Genomic DNA, 22,544 nt, shown 5'->3' with positions numbered 1-22,544 from the left:
ATCGGGAAGCAATAAGGTGTGCCCTAATAAGAGATTCCCGACATGTGCCTGATCCGGTACGCAATAGAAGATATCTAACCTGCATTTCTCTTATAGGTTTTAATATTGGACCACAGATGTCTATACTATAGGATATCTGTTTGTTGGATTAACTATATAGTACCTAACCTGCAATTTGGCAAATCATCTATTGTCTAAGTGGTGACAAAGTATGTTAAATATCTAATTAATAAAGTGATTATTAATGTTTATTATGAATACAAATGAAAAAGAGCGTTTATTGACACGCATTCGCATGAGAAGGTTACGAACTGCTCGTCGTACAGTATTTTATTCAAGATTTGAATCGTACGGTAAATATATATCTAAGTGAAATATAATTTTATTTTACGATATTTTATTTAAAAATCATAAATTTAATAATAATAATATGTAATTATTGGTTAAATTATTAATAAGTTAATAAAAATAGTACATTTATTAACATCTATAGTAAAAAATTATATATATATATATATATATATATATATATATATATATATATATATATTGTAATAAAAAATATAAATTACATTTCCACACAATATCTCAGTAATCATCAACGAACAGTAACATTACAACTTTAACATCAATATTAAAATTTCCAACTCAACAATGTAATTGTTATGTATAATACAACATATATTGTTGAATAAGAAATTATAATATCGATCTAATGTTATTGTTTGTTGATGTTTACTGACATTGACAATGAATATAACGAATTAAAATAAAATATATACAGGGTGACCCATTTTAACTTAGGCAGCCAAATAACTCGAAAAATAAGCAAGATAGAGAAAAATGTTTTAGACAAAAGTTGTATGGTTTCGAGGGGGCCATAAGATGGTATCATTGGTTTGACCTTGAAGAGTCATTTGAAGGTCACGTGAAGGTCACTTCAATTTTTTTAAATGGAATACCCTATATATTTTTGTACATTCTTGTAGCTTATTTCGAGAGCTTTCCAAAACACTATAATTAAGTACCTTTCCGTTAAGTACTTTTTGAGTTATGATGCTTGAAATAATTTCTTAATTTTACATAAACCGTAAAATATCTTGTAAAATATTCATTTTTCGATTATCTTACCTTAATACTTTTACGTACAAAATAATGAGAGGAATCAATTGGTGTAAAGAAAACACATAGTTGTTTTGAAGAAAAAATATGTAATTTGCAATTAACAATTCCATATTTTTTCTTAAAAACAACTATGTGTTTTCTTTACACCAATTGATTCCTCTCATTATTTTGTACATAAAACTATTAAGGTAAGGTAATCGAAAAATGAATATTTTACAAGATATTTTACGGTTTATGTAAAATTAAGAAATTATTTCAAGCCTCATAACTCAAAAAGTACTTAACGAAAATGTACTTAATTATAGTGTTTTGGAAAGCTCTCGAGATGAGCTACAAGAATGTACAAAAATATATAGGATGTTCCATTTAAAAAAATTGAAGTGACCTTCACGTGACCTTCAAATGACTCTTCAAGGTCAAACCAATGATACCATCTTATGGCCCCCTCGAAACCATACAACTTTTGTCTAAAACATTTTTCTCTATCTTGCTTATTTTTCGAGTTATTTGGCTGCCTAAGTTAAAATGGGTCACCCTGTATAATACAGTAAATATATTGTTTAAAATTATATATCAAAATCATATATAAAATTGTAAGAACTAAAATAATTAACTATTATTCAGATAATAACTATCCAAATTCAAATATTTATGGAGTGGCATCAACATCCAGAGGTCATAATTTGATGGTATCTAATTTTGAATCCGACAATGGTTCATCAAGTGAACTCGGTATTAACTCAAATGAAGAACAAAATGTGAATATTATACAAAGTCATATAAGCTCTCAAAGTATCAAAGATCATGTAAATAATGCAGAATGTGAAAATAATGATTTGGAAAGTGAAAATGCTAATGAAGACAATGGAGGCATTAATGAGGGAATTGAAAACGAAAGAGAAGGAAACGAAATAAGAGAAATCGTAATAACAGATGTTAGTGATAGCGAAGACAACAAGCACAATAGTGAGGAAACAAATGATAATGAAAGCGATGAAACATGGGATGAAGTAACACAGCTTCGACAATGGGCAATTCAGTCTCATATTGAACATTGTTATTTAGATTCACTGCTCTGGATTTTGAGAAGACGATTAATTCCAAATCTGCCAACAACATCCAAAACATTTTTGAGAACGACATCGGCTAATTATCAGATTAAAGAATTCAGAGCAAACGATGGCGCGATCATAAGTGAATACGTATATTTTGGAATAACTGCAGGTCTTCAAAGGTGTGTAAATAAAGAAGTACATCAAACAGATATACTCGATTTGCAAATAAATTGTGATGGCCTTCCTTTATATAAGTCCAGCGCGAAAGAATTTTGGCCGATTTTGTGTAAAGTCTACAACATTCCGGACATATACAAACCTTTTCCTGTGGCTATATTTTGCGGTAATGGAAAACCTAATAATTTAAACAATTATTTAAATGACTTCATAAGGGAAATGAACGAATTGACACGCGAAGATATTATAATCGAAGAACGAATCTTTAGGGTACGTATTATGTGCTTTGTTTGCGACAGACCCGCACGTTCATTTCTGAAATGCATAAAAGGTCATGGAGGATATAACGCATGTGAACGATGCTTAATTCCTGAACAACGATGTCAAAATCGAACTGTTTATCCCTCCGTGATCTGTGATAAACGAACCGATAAATCGTTTAGAGAGCAACAAGATCCTGAGCATCACGTCGGCATCTCTCCACTTCTTTATTTAGAACCTCCGATCAATATGATAAAACAATTTGTCCTTGATTTCATGCACCAAGGTTGCTTAGGTGTTACAAAAAAAATGATACTTGATTTTTGGTTGGAAGGAAGTCTAAGTAGACTGAGTCTCCAAGTAAAAAATGTCTGTTGTCACAAAGTTTAACTGAATTACAATCACAAATACCAGTAGAGACTTTTAGCGAACAACAAGATCAATAACAGATATTTCCAGATGGAAAGCAACGGAGTACAGATTGTTTTTGCTTTATATTGGTCCTATTGTTTTATAGCAAATATTGGAAAAGAGATATTATAATCATTTTCTCCTTCTTCATGTTGCATGTAGAATCCTGAACTCAGATAACTTGTCAGAAAACTGTCTGAAATATAATTTTCAAGCAAAAGTTTATTTGAACAATTTTGTTATGCTTACAAAACAATATTATAATACACAAAGTTTAGTCTTAAATATTCATAGTCTTAGTCACCTAGCCGATGATGTCAAAAACATGAAATGTTCCTTAAGCAATTATACAGCTTTTCCATTTGAGAATCTATTAGGGAAAATAGGAAAAATGAAGAGAATGCTTCGAAGTGGGAATCGACCACTCGCACAATTCTGCCGACGGCAGCATGAATTACTTTATGCAGTGTCAAAGAAAGTGACGTTACCACAGACTGTCATGATATTAAAAACAGGCCTTTCTGAATCATGTGGACGAACTCCTATCAAAAAGATCAAATATAAAGAAACTATATTAACATGTAAAAAACCAAATAATGTGGTATCTCTCACAAATAAAGATATAATAAAAATCCAGACAATGTATAGTATACCGCAAAATGGTAGAAAAGAGGATGTTATATTGACTGGATATAAATTAAAAATTGTGAAACCAATATTTACATACCCTCATAATTCAGGTAAACTTGATATGTGGCAGGTAGTTGAAACTAAAATCAAAACTACATGTTTACTCCAGTCCGTTACTTGTAAAATGATCTTCTTAAAAACTACGATTTATGAAAATGATGATGAAGAGAATGATGACGAAGAGAAAACAAAGACTTTTGTTGTGCCACTTCTTCATATGTGAGGTTTCGTATGTAAGTACATATTATGTGCGAATATCAAACATCAAATACAATATTAACTAGAGATTCTATAATACGGTTATACGAGAGAGAGAGAGAGAGAGAGAGAGAGAGAGAGAGAGAGAAATATATTGTGTACGTGAAAAATATATTATAATATTACTGTTAAAATGACGATTTACATGAAAAGACATGTGTATTGAATAGATTATTATTTATTTTCATATTTTTTTCAATAATAAGATTCAATAACTAAGTACAATGACAACGATTTGATCAGCTTAATCCTTTTTTTACTACACTCGAATATATTTGGGCAGAAAAAGCCTACGTCCGAATATATTTGGGCTTATTTTTTTCATTTATACAATATAATTATGTTTGAATATAAATTGAAAATAATAAATATATAAGATGGAAATTGATGTTCACATTACTAATTAGGTAAATACGTTTTTTAATGCATTTACTTTGATTAAATTTCTTTGTTTGCGATTGTAATTGAATTAATGATTAATTAAATAATTGCTAGTTATAAAATGATTAATATGTGTTTTATAAATCGAATCAAATATTGCTCTGAAATTGTTATAAAGTAATTTATGTCTTTAAATAATTTAAAAAAGTATGGCAATAAAATTGTGTCATACTTTTATTAATTATTTTTAAAAAATTACAAGTAAGAATAAGAACGTCAGTTAAATCCGCACAGCATTTAGTGCATATCTAGAGAAGATTGTAAGAAAAGAATTAAGACGGTCTTAAATATAAGAACTTGTCTATAATTACTAATTATTATCACATAGAAAAACTTAAGCATTTAAAAAGTAAAAATCTCGACCGATTATAATTAAATATTTTTTTATAATTACATTTTGCAATTGATCAATTTATTTACTGCTTAAGTCTTACTACTTTTTCTACTGCTATTGGTCTCATCGAAGTTTTTGGCGCCATTTAGCCACTTGAGATCCAAGGAAATACGCAGTCGCGCTGAATGGCTTTTGTTTAGTAAATGTATCTTCTTGGATACCGAGTGGCTAAATGGCGCCAAAAACTTCGATGAGACCAATGGCAGTAGAAAAAGTAGTGAGACTTAAACTGTAAACAAATTGATCAATTACAATATGTAATTATAAAAAGTGTTTAATTATAATTGGTCGAGTTCTTTACTGTTACTGAAGTGAGCGCACATACACGTGTAATGCAAACATCTGACGTATAACTTCTCTTTAGTGTGTGCATCTTGTCTCTCACCAAGAACACGTTAATTGTAGCAATGAAAAAAATGATGTCTGGAAAGAAGAAATTCTCACAAACGGTGCATACATATATTTTTATTTTCTGTGATTCTCATTTTTTATATTTTATTGCGATTTTAACCTCTCTTGTAAAATTTTTTAACCTATGTGAATTAACCTCTAAATTGTAAAACAGAGAAGACAAACAATGCATGATACGTTTTGTAAAATATGTAAGTAAAACGTAGAACTATCGAAAAGGCCTCTTTCCAAATGCCTAGTTGCGACTCATTGTCAGTGGCAAATTGGCTGCTTGAGAAGAAAATAGATTTCTCTCTCTTCCTTCCTTTCCCTCTCTCTTTCTGGCTTTTTTTCCTCTCTTTTATCTTGTTTTATATTTTTGACAATATTTTCTCAATTTTCTCAATTTGATAATATTTTTCATTTATGATGGGTATTGCAATTATATATGTCAATATTCATTTGCATTATTATTCAGTTAATGTGATATTCGCTTTCATTCTTAATTCTAATAAAATTAATAGAAATAATATTTATTTTGTAGAATTTGGAAAAATCCAATGGAATTTACAAACTTATTGAGTTTATAGCTAAAGATAAATGCAAAGGTCGAAGTGTGGATATTGTACCATGTGAATGGATTGTTTATGATAATGCGACTGGAAACTTGAAGACAGTTTTCATGCCACCACCATATACAACTAAAACAGCAGAATTATTGTACTCTCTTGTTAAAAATAAGGCAGAGCCATATCAAAGTCGTGGCCATTATATGAAATAAATATTGTAGGTGAAGCCAGTAAGTTTTTACTAAGCTTTTTCTGATATAATTGAAATTTTATGAGCAATTTATTCTGTTGATATTCAGATATAACTCTTATTCTTAATCTAGTATCAATTTATGATACATGATAAACTGTTTGAACACATAATCATTTTTATCATGTCAATTTTATTTTTGTATTTCTTCTAAACATTGATGTACTTCTAGAAACTTACGAATTAGCTGTGATTAAATTAAAAGAACTGAACGTAAAGGAATATGTTTATTCCACAGAAAGTGATCACGGTGAAATCCGATCATTTTCTGACAGAAAAAAATACAAACTGAAAGCGATTAAAACTGACTATAATTTAGAAAAAACATTATTGAATGTTCCACCTTTACATAGTGACGATGATACCTGCAGCCGGTTTAGTGATTCTAGTAAAGAGAGCGAATGTAAATATTTTAATTAATTTATTAATTATTGACTATTTATCCAATGAATAATTGTCTATTTGATTTCCTTCAGCAATTTTAAATGAAGATACAGAATCATGTGCAATGAAAAAGTGTGAAAAAACTTATAAATGTAGTGCAATAAAGACTAGTATGTATTTATTTTATTTTTTAAATTTTGTTATTGCATATTTATTTTAATAAATATTTGTTTATATTGTATTTTTCGATAAAAATTATGTAATTTTTATATATTGCAGTAATCTCAAAAAATATGGAAAAAAAATCAGGAACTTTAAACAAATGCAATAAACAAAAGTTGAAGAAAATGGAAAGTTTCAATTGTACAACTAAAGGTTAATTGTTTATTTATTACGCGATTGTTTTAACATATATTTAACCATGTTCCGATACACACTGCTATAATATTCTAAAAATCTATAGTATAATATATGTAACTGTTTTATACAACTGTTTTTACTTTAAAAGATGTTTTTGAGGATATATATGTATGTACAATATTTTTATTTTACTTCAAAGTTGCAAATAATTGCTTATATAAAAATAACGTTAATATGTAAAGTGATGTTATATTTTAATTGTTGGTTTCTAGGACATGAATACAATGATGACGATATTATCTCAAATACTAAACATAGTATTGAGAAAAATAGTTCCTTTTGTCAGCTTGACAAGAGAAAACACACTATTAATGACATGTTTTATTAATATTTATTTTATTGCGTGATTATTTTATACTTAATTTTAATTATTGCATTATATTACAGATTTAGAGCGCTTAATGGCATCCGGATTTAGAAGTATATGTACACAGTTAACACAACTAACTTTAACCATAAATGAGTTGAAAAATACTTTATCCCTTGAAAAGAACATTTCTCGTCAAATTTGCACTGATATTCAATTTGTTGAAAAACATGGTATAGAATTTCCATGTAAAACGCTACCAGACTTCATGGAATTTGAAGAAAACCTAAAAAACAATACATTTCGACAAGATTTTGTAAGATGTTTTTGCTTATCTACTTATTTTGCATTTATAATATTGTATACTTAATTTTAAATGTATTTATTTACTACTTATGTGTTTTTTAGCAACTAAATTTATGGAAAAATGTCGACACAAGCATGACTTTATTAAAGTCATTGACTAATATTTAAAAAAAATATATGTCGAGAGATTTAGCTATGGCGTTTACGGCTGTTAAAAAAATGGAAGGAAAGCAGATTTTAAAGACAACTATTTTCTCGTCATGCGTTCAAAGTAATTATTTTTTGTAATTTATACATATCTGTATTTTATAATTTTTCAATTGTTGTGCTATAAATCGCTTTTAAATTTCCTTCGTAAATTACAGAAGTTGTTGTCGAAGAATATTCAAAATCAAATGCTCATCCGCCTATTACAGACAAGGTGTATTATTCAACATTAGGCAGCGTACTTAACAATGCCAAAGATTGGGAAGGTCATCGATTAATGCGACAAAAAAAATTAAACCAAATTCATACTTGTGATCGATATGAAGAGTCTGTTGATGATGATGATTGAATCTCCACGTAAAAGAAATCTTCAGTGAAATTTTATATTTGTTACAGTATATTATGTTTACGCTTATATGTTTTAAATGTAAGATATATTCACGTGCTAGGATAAAGCTCATTAATTTTTTACAAGACACATACAATGGCAAGTCACATTTAAGCGTTTAATTATTTTTATTTCAATTATTTGTAACACATGTTCATGCAGCTTTTCGCTCTCTTTCGTTTTTCTCATTGATCATTTTAGTATTTCCGTAATACTGGATTCGCGTCGCTGCAGAAATTTCAGCAAGATCCGATTATTTTACAAATTTTTAACTGCAAATTTTAAGCGACATTGCATTATTTACATTTGCGATCTGCGCAGCAGAAATCATATCTGGAAAATGTTAGATATTATTTTCATGTTCGAAAGAAGAAAGGACAATGTTAAAAAGATGTTGATTTTGGCCCTCAAGTGAAAATATCCTGAAAAATCATATGACACTTGGCGGCCAAATCGACATCTTTTTAACATTGTCCTTTTTTGCTGCTGTTCTCTACAGAAGTAGCGACCAATTAAATATGCCATTTAAACGTTTAGTCATACATATGTGATATTATTTACGTATAATAAGTGTTAAACGGTTTAATAACATTATTATTAAAATATATTATTGAAATATTATAATCTAATCTATGATCAATAAATAAAATATTTTATCGATATAAGTCTATTGATGCCCTACCAGTACCCTATTAGAAATATAAGGTGCAGCAAGGGGCAGTCATGAGGTCCTGATAAGGAAAACCTGATCAGGCAATGTTAATTCTCGACGTCACATTTATGGTCGGGGCTCAACAAGGGCCCAAAGGTTTTGTTTGTTCGACCGTTATTATTCTTTTATTATCTCTGCGCTACATTAGACTGTCGACCGTTTTAATTTGATTGTTTCGACCTCCTGATTATTTTGTACTGCGCGCGCCTTTGTAACGTTCGCGTTTTGATCATGTTATCTGTTATTAAGACATTGAAAAAGATCCGCATTGGATCGAAACGTACGTCTGTCAACTTTTATTGCATTGTATTACTCTTTTGACGGACAATGTTCTTCTTTCTTTATTATTAATTAATTAAGAATATATAAAGTACCCGTCTCAAATCTATGTTCTGAATTTAATTACGTAATAACATCCTACGCTACGGTCCTTAACCTTTTCTTTTTTATAAAATTTGATTGTTATTTTACGGACCGTTATTCTCTTTTTGTTTTTGTATAAAGTTTATATAAATTTTATATAAATTTTTTTATCCATATACTTCATAGAAATTTGATTAGATCATGGACACTTTCTCAATTTTCACACACATAAACACTTTATATATAAAATTAAATATATAAGCTATACTTATGCTGTTTTATGTATTTAAACATGCACATACACGCATACATAGTACTATTTAGGAATTATTATTTTCTCTATAATATACGAATAACTAAAAAACATATATATTCACTTAATAATAAATTATCACTAAAATATGCAGTTTCTTTAACATGTGTAAAATTATGTATGCAATGGTAAGGTAATATGTCAATGTCAATAATCATAATATATCAATTAAAATCAATTTAAAAAATTGTTATTCTAATATTGTATAATATTAAAATTTATTTTAATTTTATTGAACGAAATTTTTTTTTATTTTAATTTTATTGAAAATTATAATTTTGATACTAAAATATTAACTTTTAAATATTAACTATTTATTTTGTACCTGTATATACTCAAGTAAACATTTCATCACCATTACGTTTTACTAATGTCACAATATTATCAAAATCATTATTAGATTACATAATGTTATACAAGATAAGATATAGAGTAAAGGAATAAGAAGAACTCTATGCCATAATTTTCTATATATATTATTCTTATATATAAATTGCATCCATATATCTTCTTTTTATTCAATTTTTAATATTTCTATGTAATTGTCGAAAATTCATTATCATTAACTCATATTTTTAAATGTGATAGGTTGGCAACATATGTTGATACTATTGGAACCCAACACACGATTCCAAGTGTGACCGAATCTTTACACATCTCGCCCGTCTATAATATTATTATAAAACATCATCAAAATTATACAGTTTTATCAAATACCAATATACCGATACAAACAGTAGAAATGAATGATAAAGATATGACGATATAACATTTTAATATATTTGTAAAGCCTAATTATTTTGTATTTGTGGATAACCGGGCTAATTTATCTCTCATACCTGGTCCAAGTAAAAGTAAGGTCAGAGTTGATATGTGGTGTAGAATGCACTGCGCATTTGCACACGAAATTGTTCAAAATATAACTCTGTACTTGTTTGGTAAGTGGGAACGCCTGAATAAAACTTGGCAAATAAATCATATTGCAATTCCGGATTTTCCGGAAAACGAAAGCATCATAAATCTGGGCCTTGCTATTTATAGGTAATTATATAATTAAAAAATATTAATATATTTCGAAAAATGAAAAAAGGAAAATAATTCTCGGTATCTAAAATTATTTACATATCTTTTGTCTATTTTAAAAATATTATTTAAATATATTGTAAAAAATAAGTAAAATTGTATAAGACAATGAGAGAGACATACCTGAATGTTTATTATATCTTTAATCTGTATCAACTTATATGAAAAATAACATTAAAATATTACACACACACACACACACACACACACACACACACACACACACACACATATACAGGGTGTCCCACAACTCGCAATTGAAATTTTAATAACATATTCTTGAGTAAAAACTGAGACGAAAATTCTAATGCAAAAATGTTGAGGCTACAATAGTTTTTGAGTTATAAACGATCAAAGTTTGCCAATGATATCGTGTAGAATTCGCGCCCTTAGGTTCGTAACTATATTTACATGTGTACCGACCTGTCATTTGTTATTGATTTTTTCATGTTGTCATCATTGTCATTAGATGATATTGATTTTTACTGCAGCTGATTTCATTTTTTATTTCAGTTTTTTATTATGTACATCATACATTATGGTGATTAATTAATATTAACAAATTACAAATAATATACAGAAAACATTTAATTCTTTTTTAAATAAAAATTTAAATAATTGTTCAGCTATTACATTTAAACAGAATTATACAATCTAACGTTTTAACATATTTGAAAAATGAGATACATTTCTTTTTAATCAAAGAAATATTTGTAGAAATTATTCTATTATTATTATAAAGTAAAATAAAAAAATAAAATCAGCTGTGCAGTAAAAATCAATATCACATGAAAAAATCAATTACAGATGATAGATCAGTACACATGTAAATGTAGTTACGGATCTAAGCGCGCGAATTCTACACGATATCATTAACAAACTTTAATCGCTTATACCTCAAAAACTATTGTAGCCTCAATCTTGTTGTGTCTCAGAATTTTCGTCTCTGTCTTTGCTCAGGAATATGTTATTAAAATTTCAATTGCGAATTGTGAACACCCTGTATATATACATATAATTAATAATAATTTATTACATATATATACACGTAGTGTACATATATATAGAGTTTATTTTATTTACCAAATTAGATATATCTAGAAATAAACACTATAATAAAATCTTAAATATATTTAATATTTACATGTTAATATCTTTCTTTCTAAATATATTTAAATATATATACATATATATATATATATATATATATATATATATATATATATATATATATAATTGTAATTATTATTAACTTATAAGTATTATCTTATATTTTGATATAAATTATGTAAATGTAGGATCTGGCGTATTGCGTGTGTTTCAACATGTGTTTACTAAAGAAATATTTTGGGAGACTATCCGCATATATTTAAAGAATAAGTAAGTAATATATTGTACTACTATAATTACTGTATTATAGAAAACTAAATATGATGAATGATTGATTATATATCATAAAAATCTCAAATTTTATAGTTATTTTTATTTCAACTTACATCTTTCATACTTTATTATTAACCATACACAATTTCTTTTACCTTCAATGTCATTAAATATTTAAGATAAACTTTCAATTTACACATACACTTATCTTTTAAAAATAATCAAGTTAGGCTATTCCTATAGTTAAATTATAGCTTAAACTATAGCATATCAAATATTTATGGAAATTATAAATCATATGATTAATTACATAATTATTTATATAACTAATTAAATTAAATAAAAAGTATAATTAACGTAGCAATTTTATATATTATGGTAATATTGTGGTAATTGTACATGTTGCTTATACTTTTTGACACTTTAACAATAAATTTTGCACAAATTTTGTAACTTTAGCAAGCCTGCTGGCCATTTTGGTAAAGTTTTGAAGAACTTTTCGTTTCCACAAATATCTGTAAATAATTTAATACTTATATGGATGATAACTAATTGTTTGAAAGAAATATTATCACAATAATATTATCCTGTATTGAAAATAACACGAGAATATAGTTCTCCTGTAGAACGGATACAGGTATCAATGCACAATTTAAATAAATTGGCGAATTATGAAATACCTGTAACGTACTACACAGACGTATCATAATTTTACTGGTACTTTAAATAATACTTTATTGTCTTATTTTCTGATTTTTGGATTACGTTTGAAATTTAAAGAGGATGGCTGGATATTATTTAACATACAACAAACTGGTAAATATGTAACAAATTTATCACACTTTATAATGATTTTAACATAATGAAAATTTTATATTATTTTAATTATATATAATCTTCTAAATTATTTAAACATTTTTCACTTGTTATATATTTAAAACGATTGACTGTAAAATATAATAATAAGTATTCTGCTACTCTCTAAAAATAAATCAGTGTATTATAATTGAAAAACAGTAAATAGTCACTCATTATAGCAGTTATAAATAGAGCACTATAAATCACTATCATTTTACTGAAAGAATTAATAATTTTAACTGTCTCAATCAGTATCAATAATATTTTATTTATATTTATTATATTAAAAATTTTATTTCATTTATATTACTTATTTATATTACTTATTTATATTACTATTTATATTGTTTATATGCATGTTGAACTTGTTATATTAAGTAGATAATGAATGGATCATTTTCGTTTATTCGCCGGACGTTTTTTTGTGTCCGATTTATAAAGTCGATTTAATATCTGAAGTTCCTCTGTTCAGATTGTATCAGAAATTAAATTGAAGTAATATTTTTAATTTTATCTGTCGCCCTTTGCAAACTTTAATTCTCATAACTAAAATTTAAATATGAAAGATATAGCACATCGCAGCGATAAACGAACGAACTAGCGATTACTGGTTTTACAGTGAAATTTACTGATTTTACAGTGAATTTTGCTTCCACTGACCATAATCAGTGAGATATAAGATGAAGTAACGAAAAATAAACGTTTCCACTGAAGGGGAGGGGGACAGTGAAATACTCGCTGACTTGCTTCTCTTGTCAGTGAAATCTTATTTTACTTAAAATTAGTGATATTTTTACTGATTCACTTTTAGAGAGTACACTATCATTTGTAATAAAGATAAATACTACTTTTTGTATAATATTGAATAACAAAGTAATTTATTCTTACAAATGTATAGTAAATTTAATAATATATCTTCGGTGTTAAATTTAAATATGTAATTTTAGAATTTCATTAAATTTCTGCAATGCATTTAAATCTTCAAAAAAATTGTGTTTGTTTTGATATTGTATATTATTAGTCATGGATATTTTAATTAGTTTAACTACAACAATAGCTTTCTTTTCATTTTGCTTAAATAGCTTTTTTAAATGCACAATATAATTCTTTAAAGTAAGATATAATTTATATAGATGAATGTATATATAAAAATAAGAATTTTTTTATCTAATTAATAAATTTATTATTTGATAATTTAATCAACTTATTTATCATGTTACAAACTATTGCAGATCAATTTTATTATCAATTTTATTATTTTGGTCATACATACATTTTGTATTAAATAGCATTTCGTGCGTGCGTGCGTGCGTGCGTGCATGTGTGTGTAAATTTTAAGCTACATGAATTTAAACCATTTATAATCTATCGTATAACACAAAATATAATTAATGATTATAAAAAAGTTTTTTTATTACAGTTTTAGATTATGTTTTTATGTGAATGTATAGATAATAACAAATAATATTGTATTATATAATGGAATTTGATCATTATTTACATAATTAAAAAATTCGTTTAAATTTATATACAATTTTTTGTACAATTATTATATATACTCAATTTTAGTGCAAAATATAATTTCATATATATAATATTTTACAATCTGTTTTTCCATTTATTTACAATTTTTGATACATTTTTTATCTGGGTTAATGTACAAAAGCACAGATACTTGCATATATATCCATATAAATCCATTTAAAAGAATTATAATCGTTATGTATTCATTTGTTATTGGTAGGATATTATCGAGTCAATTACGATATCGAAAACTGGCAAAGAATTACAAGTTATCTAAATTCTAAAAATTATATGAAGATACATGTTTTGAACCGTGCCCAAATTATCGATGACGCTTTCCACTTAATGATAACAAACCAACTTAATTCCACTGTATTCTGGAGTATTGCGAAATATCTATCACGAGAAACAGACTACGTGGCATGGTATCCTATGTTCAAAGCTTTGGAACATCTGTCCAGTATCTTTCTATTTCGGGAAACAATATATTTTAATATCAAGGTAATAACATATATTAAACAATGTCAACAGTGATGTCTTAAACATACTAAAAACATATCACTTATTACACATATTAATATTGTGTGCATTTATAACAATAATTATTAAGTCCTTTCCAAAAAGATACATACAATAAAATACATGTGCCTAAAAAAAGTTAGATTAGGTATTTTAAATATATTTTGGATGAAAGATAAGTATATTTGTAAATTAATATTCGAATAGAGTATGTATACTAATTATAAGAAGTTGGAGAGGAAAAGGGAGAAAAATTTGAAAATTGTTATCATTTTTAATCACAGCATGATATTTATAATGACGATTTAAATATCATTTTGAGATACAAAATTAGTAGGGAACATATATATTAGTTATCTGTGTGTTTAATACACCAACAGTTAAAAAGTTGTTGCATTATATAATATTATACATATAATGTCCAAATGTATGTCTACATGTCTACAATATATGCATGTATGCACTTCTGTATGTTTATTTTATGATTTGGACATGTGTTAAGCATGTGTGAATGTGCACGTAAGAAAAATACAAATTTGTGTATAAATACGTATATAATAATAAGTATAGCTATATAATAGATATCTTTATAAAAAGAAATTCAGAGCTTTTTACTAACACAGAACGTTCTTTATATATAAAACCATGTAAAATATAATTGCGCAAGGTATCTTTCTATATAGCAAAATATAATGCAAGAATCGAAAAATATAAAATTTATATCAATTAACAATATATATGTACTTATATATTTAGATGGAAATGAGTAACTTATTATACGATTTGCTTGATAAACTTGGATACAATGAAGTTTCTAATGAACACGATCTTACAAAGAGTTTAAGACTGGAGGCTGCGAAATGGGCATGTAATCTTGGTGGTCGTGTATGCATAGAAAAAGCCCAACGTAATTTGAATCGACATCTCGCTGATCCCGAAAAGAACACGTAATTTTTCCTGTATATTTTCGGTTATTTTTTAATTTAATTGTTTTGTAGATACATGTACAATGTTTATTACATTATTTGATCAAAATTTAACTTTATTAGATTATGTTATGTAATTATAATTTGTTAAACCGTTTGACCAAAATGCAAGAATAATTTGTGCAAAACTTTTATAACAGAATATGTTTTTTGTTGAATCTCATAGGCTTTTGCCATGGTGGAAAGAATGGACATACTGTCAAGGTTTAAAAGTATTGTACCATTCTCTTAGCAATGAAGATTCTCCTTGGTGGGGAGTATATCGTCTAGGAAAAGAAAAATTTAAACCTAATCTTTTAAAATTTCTCTCTTGCCCTGAGGATTCACAATTTATCAAAGACTATTTAAGTTTAATAAAAAATGATAGTGCAACATCGATTATGTTTTCGAAAGATTTTTCCGATCAAGATTATATTAATTATTTTCTTTTTACTATCGCGAAGCATGCAAGGAATTCTGCAGTACTCAATTTCATATTACACAATCTTGAGAATATAAAACCTAAGTAATACAGTTTTATCCGTAAATATATATATATATATATTGAGACACCCTGAGTATATATATATATACAGGGTGTCCCATTTTAATCGATCACCCCGAATAACTTTTAATTTTGATTGTAGAAAAAAACGTTTCAGACAAAAGTTATATGGTTTCAAGGAGGACATGAGACGGTGCCATTAGTTTGACCTTGAAGAGTTAGCTGAAAGTCACGTGAAGGTCACCTCCAACTTTTCAAATGGGATACCCTATATGCTTTTGCATATTCTTATAGCTCATCTCGAGAGCTTTCCAAAACACTATAATTAAGTTAGTTTTCATTAAGTACTTTCCGAGTTATGAGGTTTGAAATAATTTCTTAATTTTACATAAACTGTAAAATATCTTGTAAAATATTCATTTTTCGATTATCTTACCTTAATACTTTTATGTACAAAATAATAAAAGGAATCAATTGGTGTAAAGAAAACACATAGTTATTTTTAAGAAAAAAATTGTAATTGTTAATTGCAAATTACATTTTCTTTTCGAAACAATTATATGTTTTCTTTACACTCGGTCAAAAAAATCGTAGGAAAATTTAAAAAAAAGCGTTTTGGTAAAAAGCGTTTCAGGAAAAATGTTGTAGTTTATGAAATTTTAGATGAATTTCTCGAAAAAAATTTTTTTATCAGTTTCGGTGTGTTAAAAATATATAATTTTAGGGTACTAAACAATGTGTTCCTTTTTAAAGCGCAGAATAAGAGAGATAAAAAAATTTTTTAAAATCACCAACTGCACGTTAAAGTTGAAACTTCAGGCTTCAAAATGTTTTTTTAATTTTTTGATTACAATAATTTTTCCACGAATTTCAGTGTGAAAATAGTCAAATTTTTAGGGTAAAAAAATGTTCCCTATTTTTTTTAAGTAGTGTATTATAATTTTTAGTGAATGAGAGAGTGAGAAAGAGCATGCGAGTAAGCGAAAGCAAAAGAGAAAGAGAATTTCTGTACTTGGAAATTTTAGTGATCTTTATAAAAATGGATTTATATAAATTTTAATAGCAAAATTTATAGCTTTGAGATATTTAAATAACTCTTAGTTAAATAAATTTAAATATTTTTTCAATATAATTGAGAAGGTATTTAAGTAATGTGATTAGCATACTTCAATATTATCTATTTATTAAACTCAAAATTTAATAATAATAGATTATTATAATATAATGATATTTTCTCTGTGATAGTCATAACTCTTATAGATTTCTAATTTTATTTTTAAAATCGCTAATTCTAAATTCTGTAAATTTTAATTTATCAAGAGTTACTTACAAAATATTATTTATAAACATTCCTTGCAGACAAAAGAATTGTTTAATAAAATATGTGCAAATAATGGTGCAACACTATGCACATAACATAATCGAACACATAGTATAACAGAAGTAGGATTTCATTTTCGTTTCAGCAACTTTGTCTCAATATTTTTTCGCCTACGCTTTTTTACAGGGATTATGAATTATTTATTTTAATAAAAATCTTAAATTGAGATTTACTTCGTTATTTAGTATCGCATCGAGGAAAGAAATGTATTCCATGTACAACGATTTATTTTGAAAGAAATATTTTCTCTGAAACTGAAGCACTATCATCCGCATTTCGTTTTCTCTTATTAATTAAAAAAATTTAAATTTACATTTCATATTTAGAGCTTTACTAATTTCTTAAAATTCACTTTATTTGATTGCTGACAAATTTTTTACGAAGATACGTAACCTACATATAAATCGACCCTAATTGATTTAAAATGTTTACAAACTTATAAACTCGTTTTTTTTGGGGGGGGGAAACTAAAATTTTGATTCTGAGAAGAGAATATAATCTTCATAATCTATAATTATTATTTATTCCAATTATATTTAATATTATTATTATAAATAAAATGTTTATAAAAAATATATATACAGGGTGGGACATCTAAAACAGGCCACCTGAATAACTCGGCTGCTTTCAGTGATAAAAAAAATGCTTCAGACCACATTTGCTTGGTTTTACGAGAACTATAACCTGAGATCAATGATTTTTTTGTAGGTGAAAGGGTGGAGGAGCTACGAAAGTCAACTTTGATTTTTTAAACGGAACTGCCCACTTTTTATTGCATATTCTTGTAGTTTGCCTCAAGAGCTTTCCAAAACACTATAATAAAGTATTTTTTCATTGAGTACTTTCCGAGTTATGAGGCTTGAAATCATTTCTTAATTTTACATAAACCGTAAAATATTTTGTAAAATATTCATTTTTCGATTATGTTGCCTTAATATTTTTATGTACAAAATAATGAGAGGAATCAATTAGTGTAAAAAAACACAGTTATTTTTAAGAAAAAATATGTAATTGTTAATTGCAAATTACATATTTTTTCTTTGAAACAGGAGCGATGAGTGTGTAGGTGCGCGGCGAAGGCTTTTCCCCTCCCCAATCACTGCTTCGCCGCGCGCCGCCATTATGTTACAGCGAGACTACTTTCACCGCCACGCACTTCTAGCCACGCGCATTGGCCGATCTTTTTTAAATAATTTTTCATTAATTATTGCAAATATCGCGAAATAGTATAGGACCTTCCTTCTTAATTTGAGCCAATCTACCTTCACACTTCGGGACTGCGAAAACGTTCCCGACATCCTGTATATATGTATATATATATATATATATATATATATATATATATATATATATATATATGTATATATATATATATATATATATATATATATATATATATATATATATATATATATATATATACACACACACACACACACACACACACACATTTTATATATGTGTGTGTGTGTGTGTGTGTGTGTGTGTGTGTGTGTGTGTACGTGTACGTGTGTACGTGTGTGTACACACACACACACACACACACATTATAAAATATATATACAGGGTGTCAGTGAAATTTTCGCCCTCGAAGTAAGGACGTAGATTGGCTCAAATTAAGAAGGAAGGACTTCTACTGTTTTATGATATTCGCAATAATTAACGAAAAATTAAATAAAGAATATCAGCCAATCTGCGTGAGTAGAAGCGCGCGGCGAGGAGAGTCGTCCCATTGTAATCTTATACTAGGCGCGCGGCGAAGCGGTGGGCGGATCGCTTTCCGAGACATGATGGTGGCGTGCGATATATCGCAATACCGCGCCGAAAAATGACCCGTTCTTTTAGTGGCGAGAAAATAATGCGCTATCATTTCCACACCATCTTGCGGTAGATAGCATGGTGCGCTTTTTTTATAGTGGTTTCCCCCATATGCCTATTCCACTCTCAATTTAATGTGAAAATTGTTCAAAATGCCGTAACAGTACACTGAATGTATCGTAAATGTAAAAAATTGATGATGACAGTACCTTCACAAAAATTGATCCGTGGTTGAAAATCCCTCGATAAAATATGTTGCACACGTTGGTAATGATACGGGCGTAATGCGTTACACGTAAAGCGTGATGTACCGCGTATCGCGAAAAACCAAATTCATGTGCCACAGGACGCATGCTAGTTCCAGGATTTTCATAAAATGCTTCGAGAATACTTTCTTCATCTCGTACACGAACACACACTGCTGGACCGGTTATCCCGATATTATGCACGATACCCAGTTTCACATAATTATTGCACAACACGTAAAACTGTACGTCCACTTGATTTTCGTGCAGCCCGGAAAATTATTCCACGTAAATTACGGCCGCGCGATAAGGATTTTCCCCCACTAACCCATATGCCACAATCATATCCGTATATTCCTGCAGAGTATACTTCATTTTTACTGTTAATTTACTACGCGAACACAAGATTTTTACTAAAACCGTCTTAGCTCTCGCAGGCTGTTGCCTTGTGTAAGCGTACGTGTGCAACACATTTTATCGAGGGATTTTCAACCACGGATCAATTTTTGTGAAGGTACTGTCATCATGAATTTTTTACATTTACGATACATTCAGCGTACAGTAAAATTTTGAACAAATTTTGAAAAATTTTCACAAATATTTAAATTGAGAGTGGAATAGGACTATGGGGGAAACCACTATAAAAAAAGCGCACCATGCTATCTACCGCAAGGTGGTGTGGAAATGATAGCGCATCATTTTCTCGCCACTAAAAGGACGGGTCATTTTTCGGCGCGGTATTGCGATATATCGTACGCCACCATCATGTCTCGGAGAGCGATCCGCCCACCGCTTCGCCGCGCGCCTAGTATAAGATTACAGTGGGACGACTCTCGTCGCCGCGCGCTTCTACTCATGCAGATTGTCCGATATTCTTTATTTAATTTTTCGTTAATTATTGCGAATGTCACAAAACAGTAGAAGTCCTTCCTTCTTAATTTGAGCCAATCTACCTCCTTACTTCGTGAGGGCGAAAATTTCACTGACATCCTGTATATACAGGGTATCCCGAAACTAACGCTTGATATTTCAAAGGCAGATTCTCTGGCCAATTTAAAAACGATTTTTCCTCAGCAAAAATGTCGAGAAAGATTGTTACTTTTTGCATATTCTCAATTTTTGTCATAATGATCTTTCTAACTAAGCCTTAAATTAAAATTCTATTAAAGTAAACTGTACCTAAAATTAACTAGAGAATGTGACTTTATTAATATTTTATTCCCATAAGCCTTAGTTTGCGAACAACCCTTTATTTTCAATCGTTTGTAACTCGAAAACTATTAGTGCCGCGACATTTTTGCTGAGGAAAAATCGTTTTTAAATTGGGCAGAGAATCTGCCTTTAAAATATCAAGTATTAGTTTCGGGACACCCTGTATATATATAAAATATATATATATACATATATATACAGGATGTCAGGAACATTTTCGCAGTCCCGAAGTGTGAAGGTGGCTCAAATTAAGAAGGAAGGTCCTATACTATTTTGCGATATTCGCAATAATTAACGAAAAATTAATTAAAAAAGATCGGCCAATGCGCGTGGCTAGAAGTGCGTGGCGGTGAAGGCAGTCTCATATATATATATATATATATATATATATATATATATATATATATATATATATATACGAGATAATATTTAATATAGTATTTATCGATAATTGATAGTTGCTATTCACTAATAATTAATATCTATATAATCAATTTCAGATAGGCGAATTGAATAGAATTAACGAAGAGTTCAGACGTATGAAGCAAGATATTTTAAATATTCGAAGCAAGATACAAACACGTGTTTTCGAAATCGAAAGTCAAAAGGATTACTTTCAGAATTTTGTAAAATATCAATCATGTCCGTTTAATGAAAGTAATAATTATGATGCGAATATATCTATATATCTTTCTTTAAAATAGCTATTTATAATGTTTATAGTTATCAATTTATTATTTATGCTTATGTGCATTAATAATATATAATTAAATGGATTTACACGGATTCATTTTACCTTGCAAATCACTAATGTTTTTACTTTCTTATTAACATGAAGTAATGCAAAGTGTAAATTATATTCATAATTATAATATATAAATAATTATAATTAAATTATGTTATATTATAATTACATTAAGTGTAAATTATATTTATAATTATAATATATATAAATAATTATAATTAAATTATGTTATATTGTATGAATAATTGTAATTATATTAAATGAGAAAGTATCTGCAATATTTGACGTTATATTATTAATGTACTAAAAATGTATTATGTAATTTAAATTGCATTCTGATTTATTTTTTAAATTGTATTTGATTTGTTCTATATATATTTGTAACTTTATTTATTAATATTTATTAGGTAATTTTATTATCTTGAATCAAATTTATATTATAGGTATAACATAGGTACAATATTGCATATTATTAATATTTAAGTAACATCTAAAATTAAAAATTATAGAACATATTACAATTCTATAATATTTATATATATAATAACAACTTTATATATACATATATATATATAATATATATGTATAGATATATGTATATATATACATATATTATATATATATATATTTAATATATGTAAAATAATTATATATATATATACAATATAATAAATTGTTATTATACATTTAATATGTATTATTAATATTTTAAATATATATTATTAATTGTTTGAAACTCATGATCTTTGTAAATTTCATATAATCTTTGATTTTTATAATAAATCACGTGGCACAATTTTCTTATCTACATATTTATTTTTCTATACTTCTTCTATACTTCTATACTTCTTCGAATATTTACACACGCACGCGCGCATGCACGCA

The 22,544-nt window shown here is 27.6% G+C and overlaps 1 protein-coding gene, 1 long non-coding RNA gene and 1 pseudogene across 3 annotated transcripts; all 3 read left to right on the top strand.

Annotated features, from left to right (window-relative positions):
• Positions 1-1,811: 1,811 nt before the first annotated feature.
• Positions 1,812-6,321, top strand: LOC145962229 (uncharacterized; annotated as a pseudogene). The gene is made up of 3 exons (XR_014435843.1): positions 1,812-3,952; positions 5,747-6,001; positions 6,194-6,321. The product of XR_014435843.1 is annotated as an uncharacterized LOC145962229 (transcript).
• Positions 6,322-6,497: 176 nt separating this feature from the next.
• On the top strand, positions 6,498-8,439 carry LOC145961986 (uncharacterized). The gene is made up of 5 exons (XR_014435764.1): positions 6,498-6,575; positions 6,685-6,780; positions 7,038-7,448; positions 7,541-7,709; positions 7,804-8,439. It is a non-coding gene; the product is annotated as an uncharacterized LOC145961986 (long non-coding RNA).
• Positions 8,440-14,494: 6,055 nt separating this feature from the next.
• LOC145962228 (aminopeptidase N-like) lies at positions 14,495-16,466 on the top strand. Its single transcript, XM_083083194.1, has 4 exons — positions 14,495-14,770; positions 15,545-15,735; positions 15,941-16,031; positions 16,416-16,466. Exons 1-4 carry the CDS (start codon positions 14,561-14,563, stop codon positions 16,464-16,466), a joined length of 543 nt encoding a protein of 180 aa, XP_082939320.1. The 5' UTR covers positions 14,495-14,560.
• The last annotated feature ends 6,078 nt before the right edge of the window (positions 16,467-22,544 follow it).

This window comes from Camponotus vicinus, unplaced genomic scaffold (genome assembly GCF_025532165.1).
Source record: "Camponotus vicinus isolate PSW18456_S1 unplaced genomic scaffold, iyCamVici1.0 SCAF_11, whole genome shotgun sequence".
NCBI lineage: Eukaryota > Metazoa > Arthropoda > Insecta > Hymenoptera > Formicidae > Camponotus > Camponotus vicinus.
Note: the sequence above shows the minus strand (reverse complement) of the source record. Positions and strands in the feature narration are given on the sequence as shown.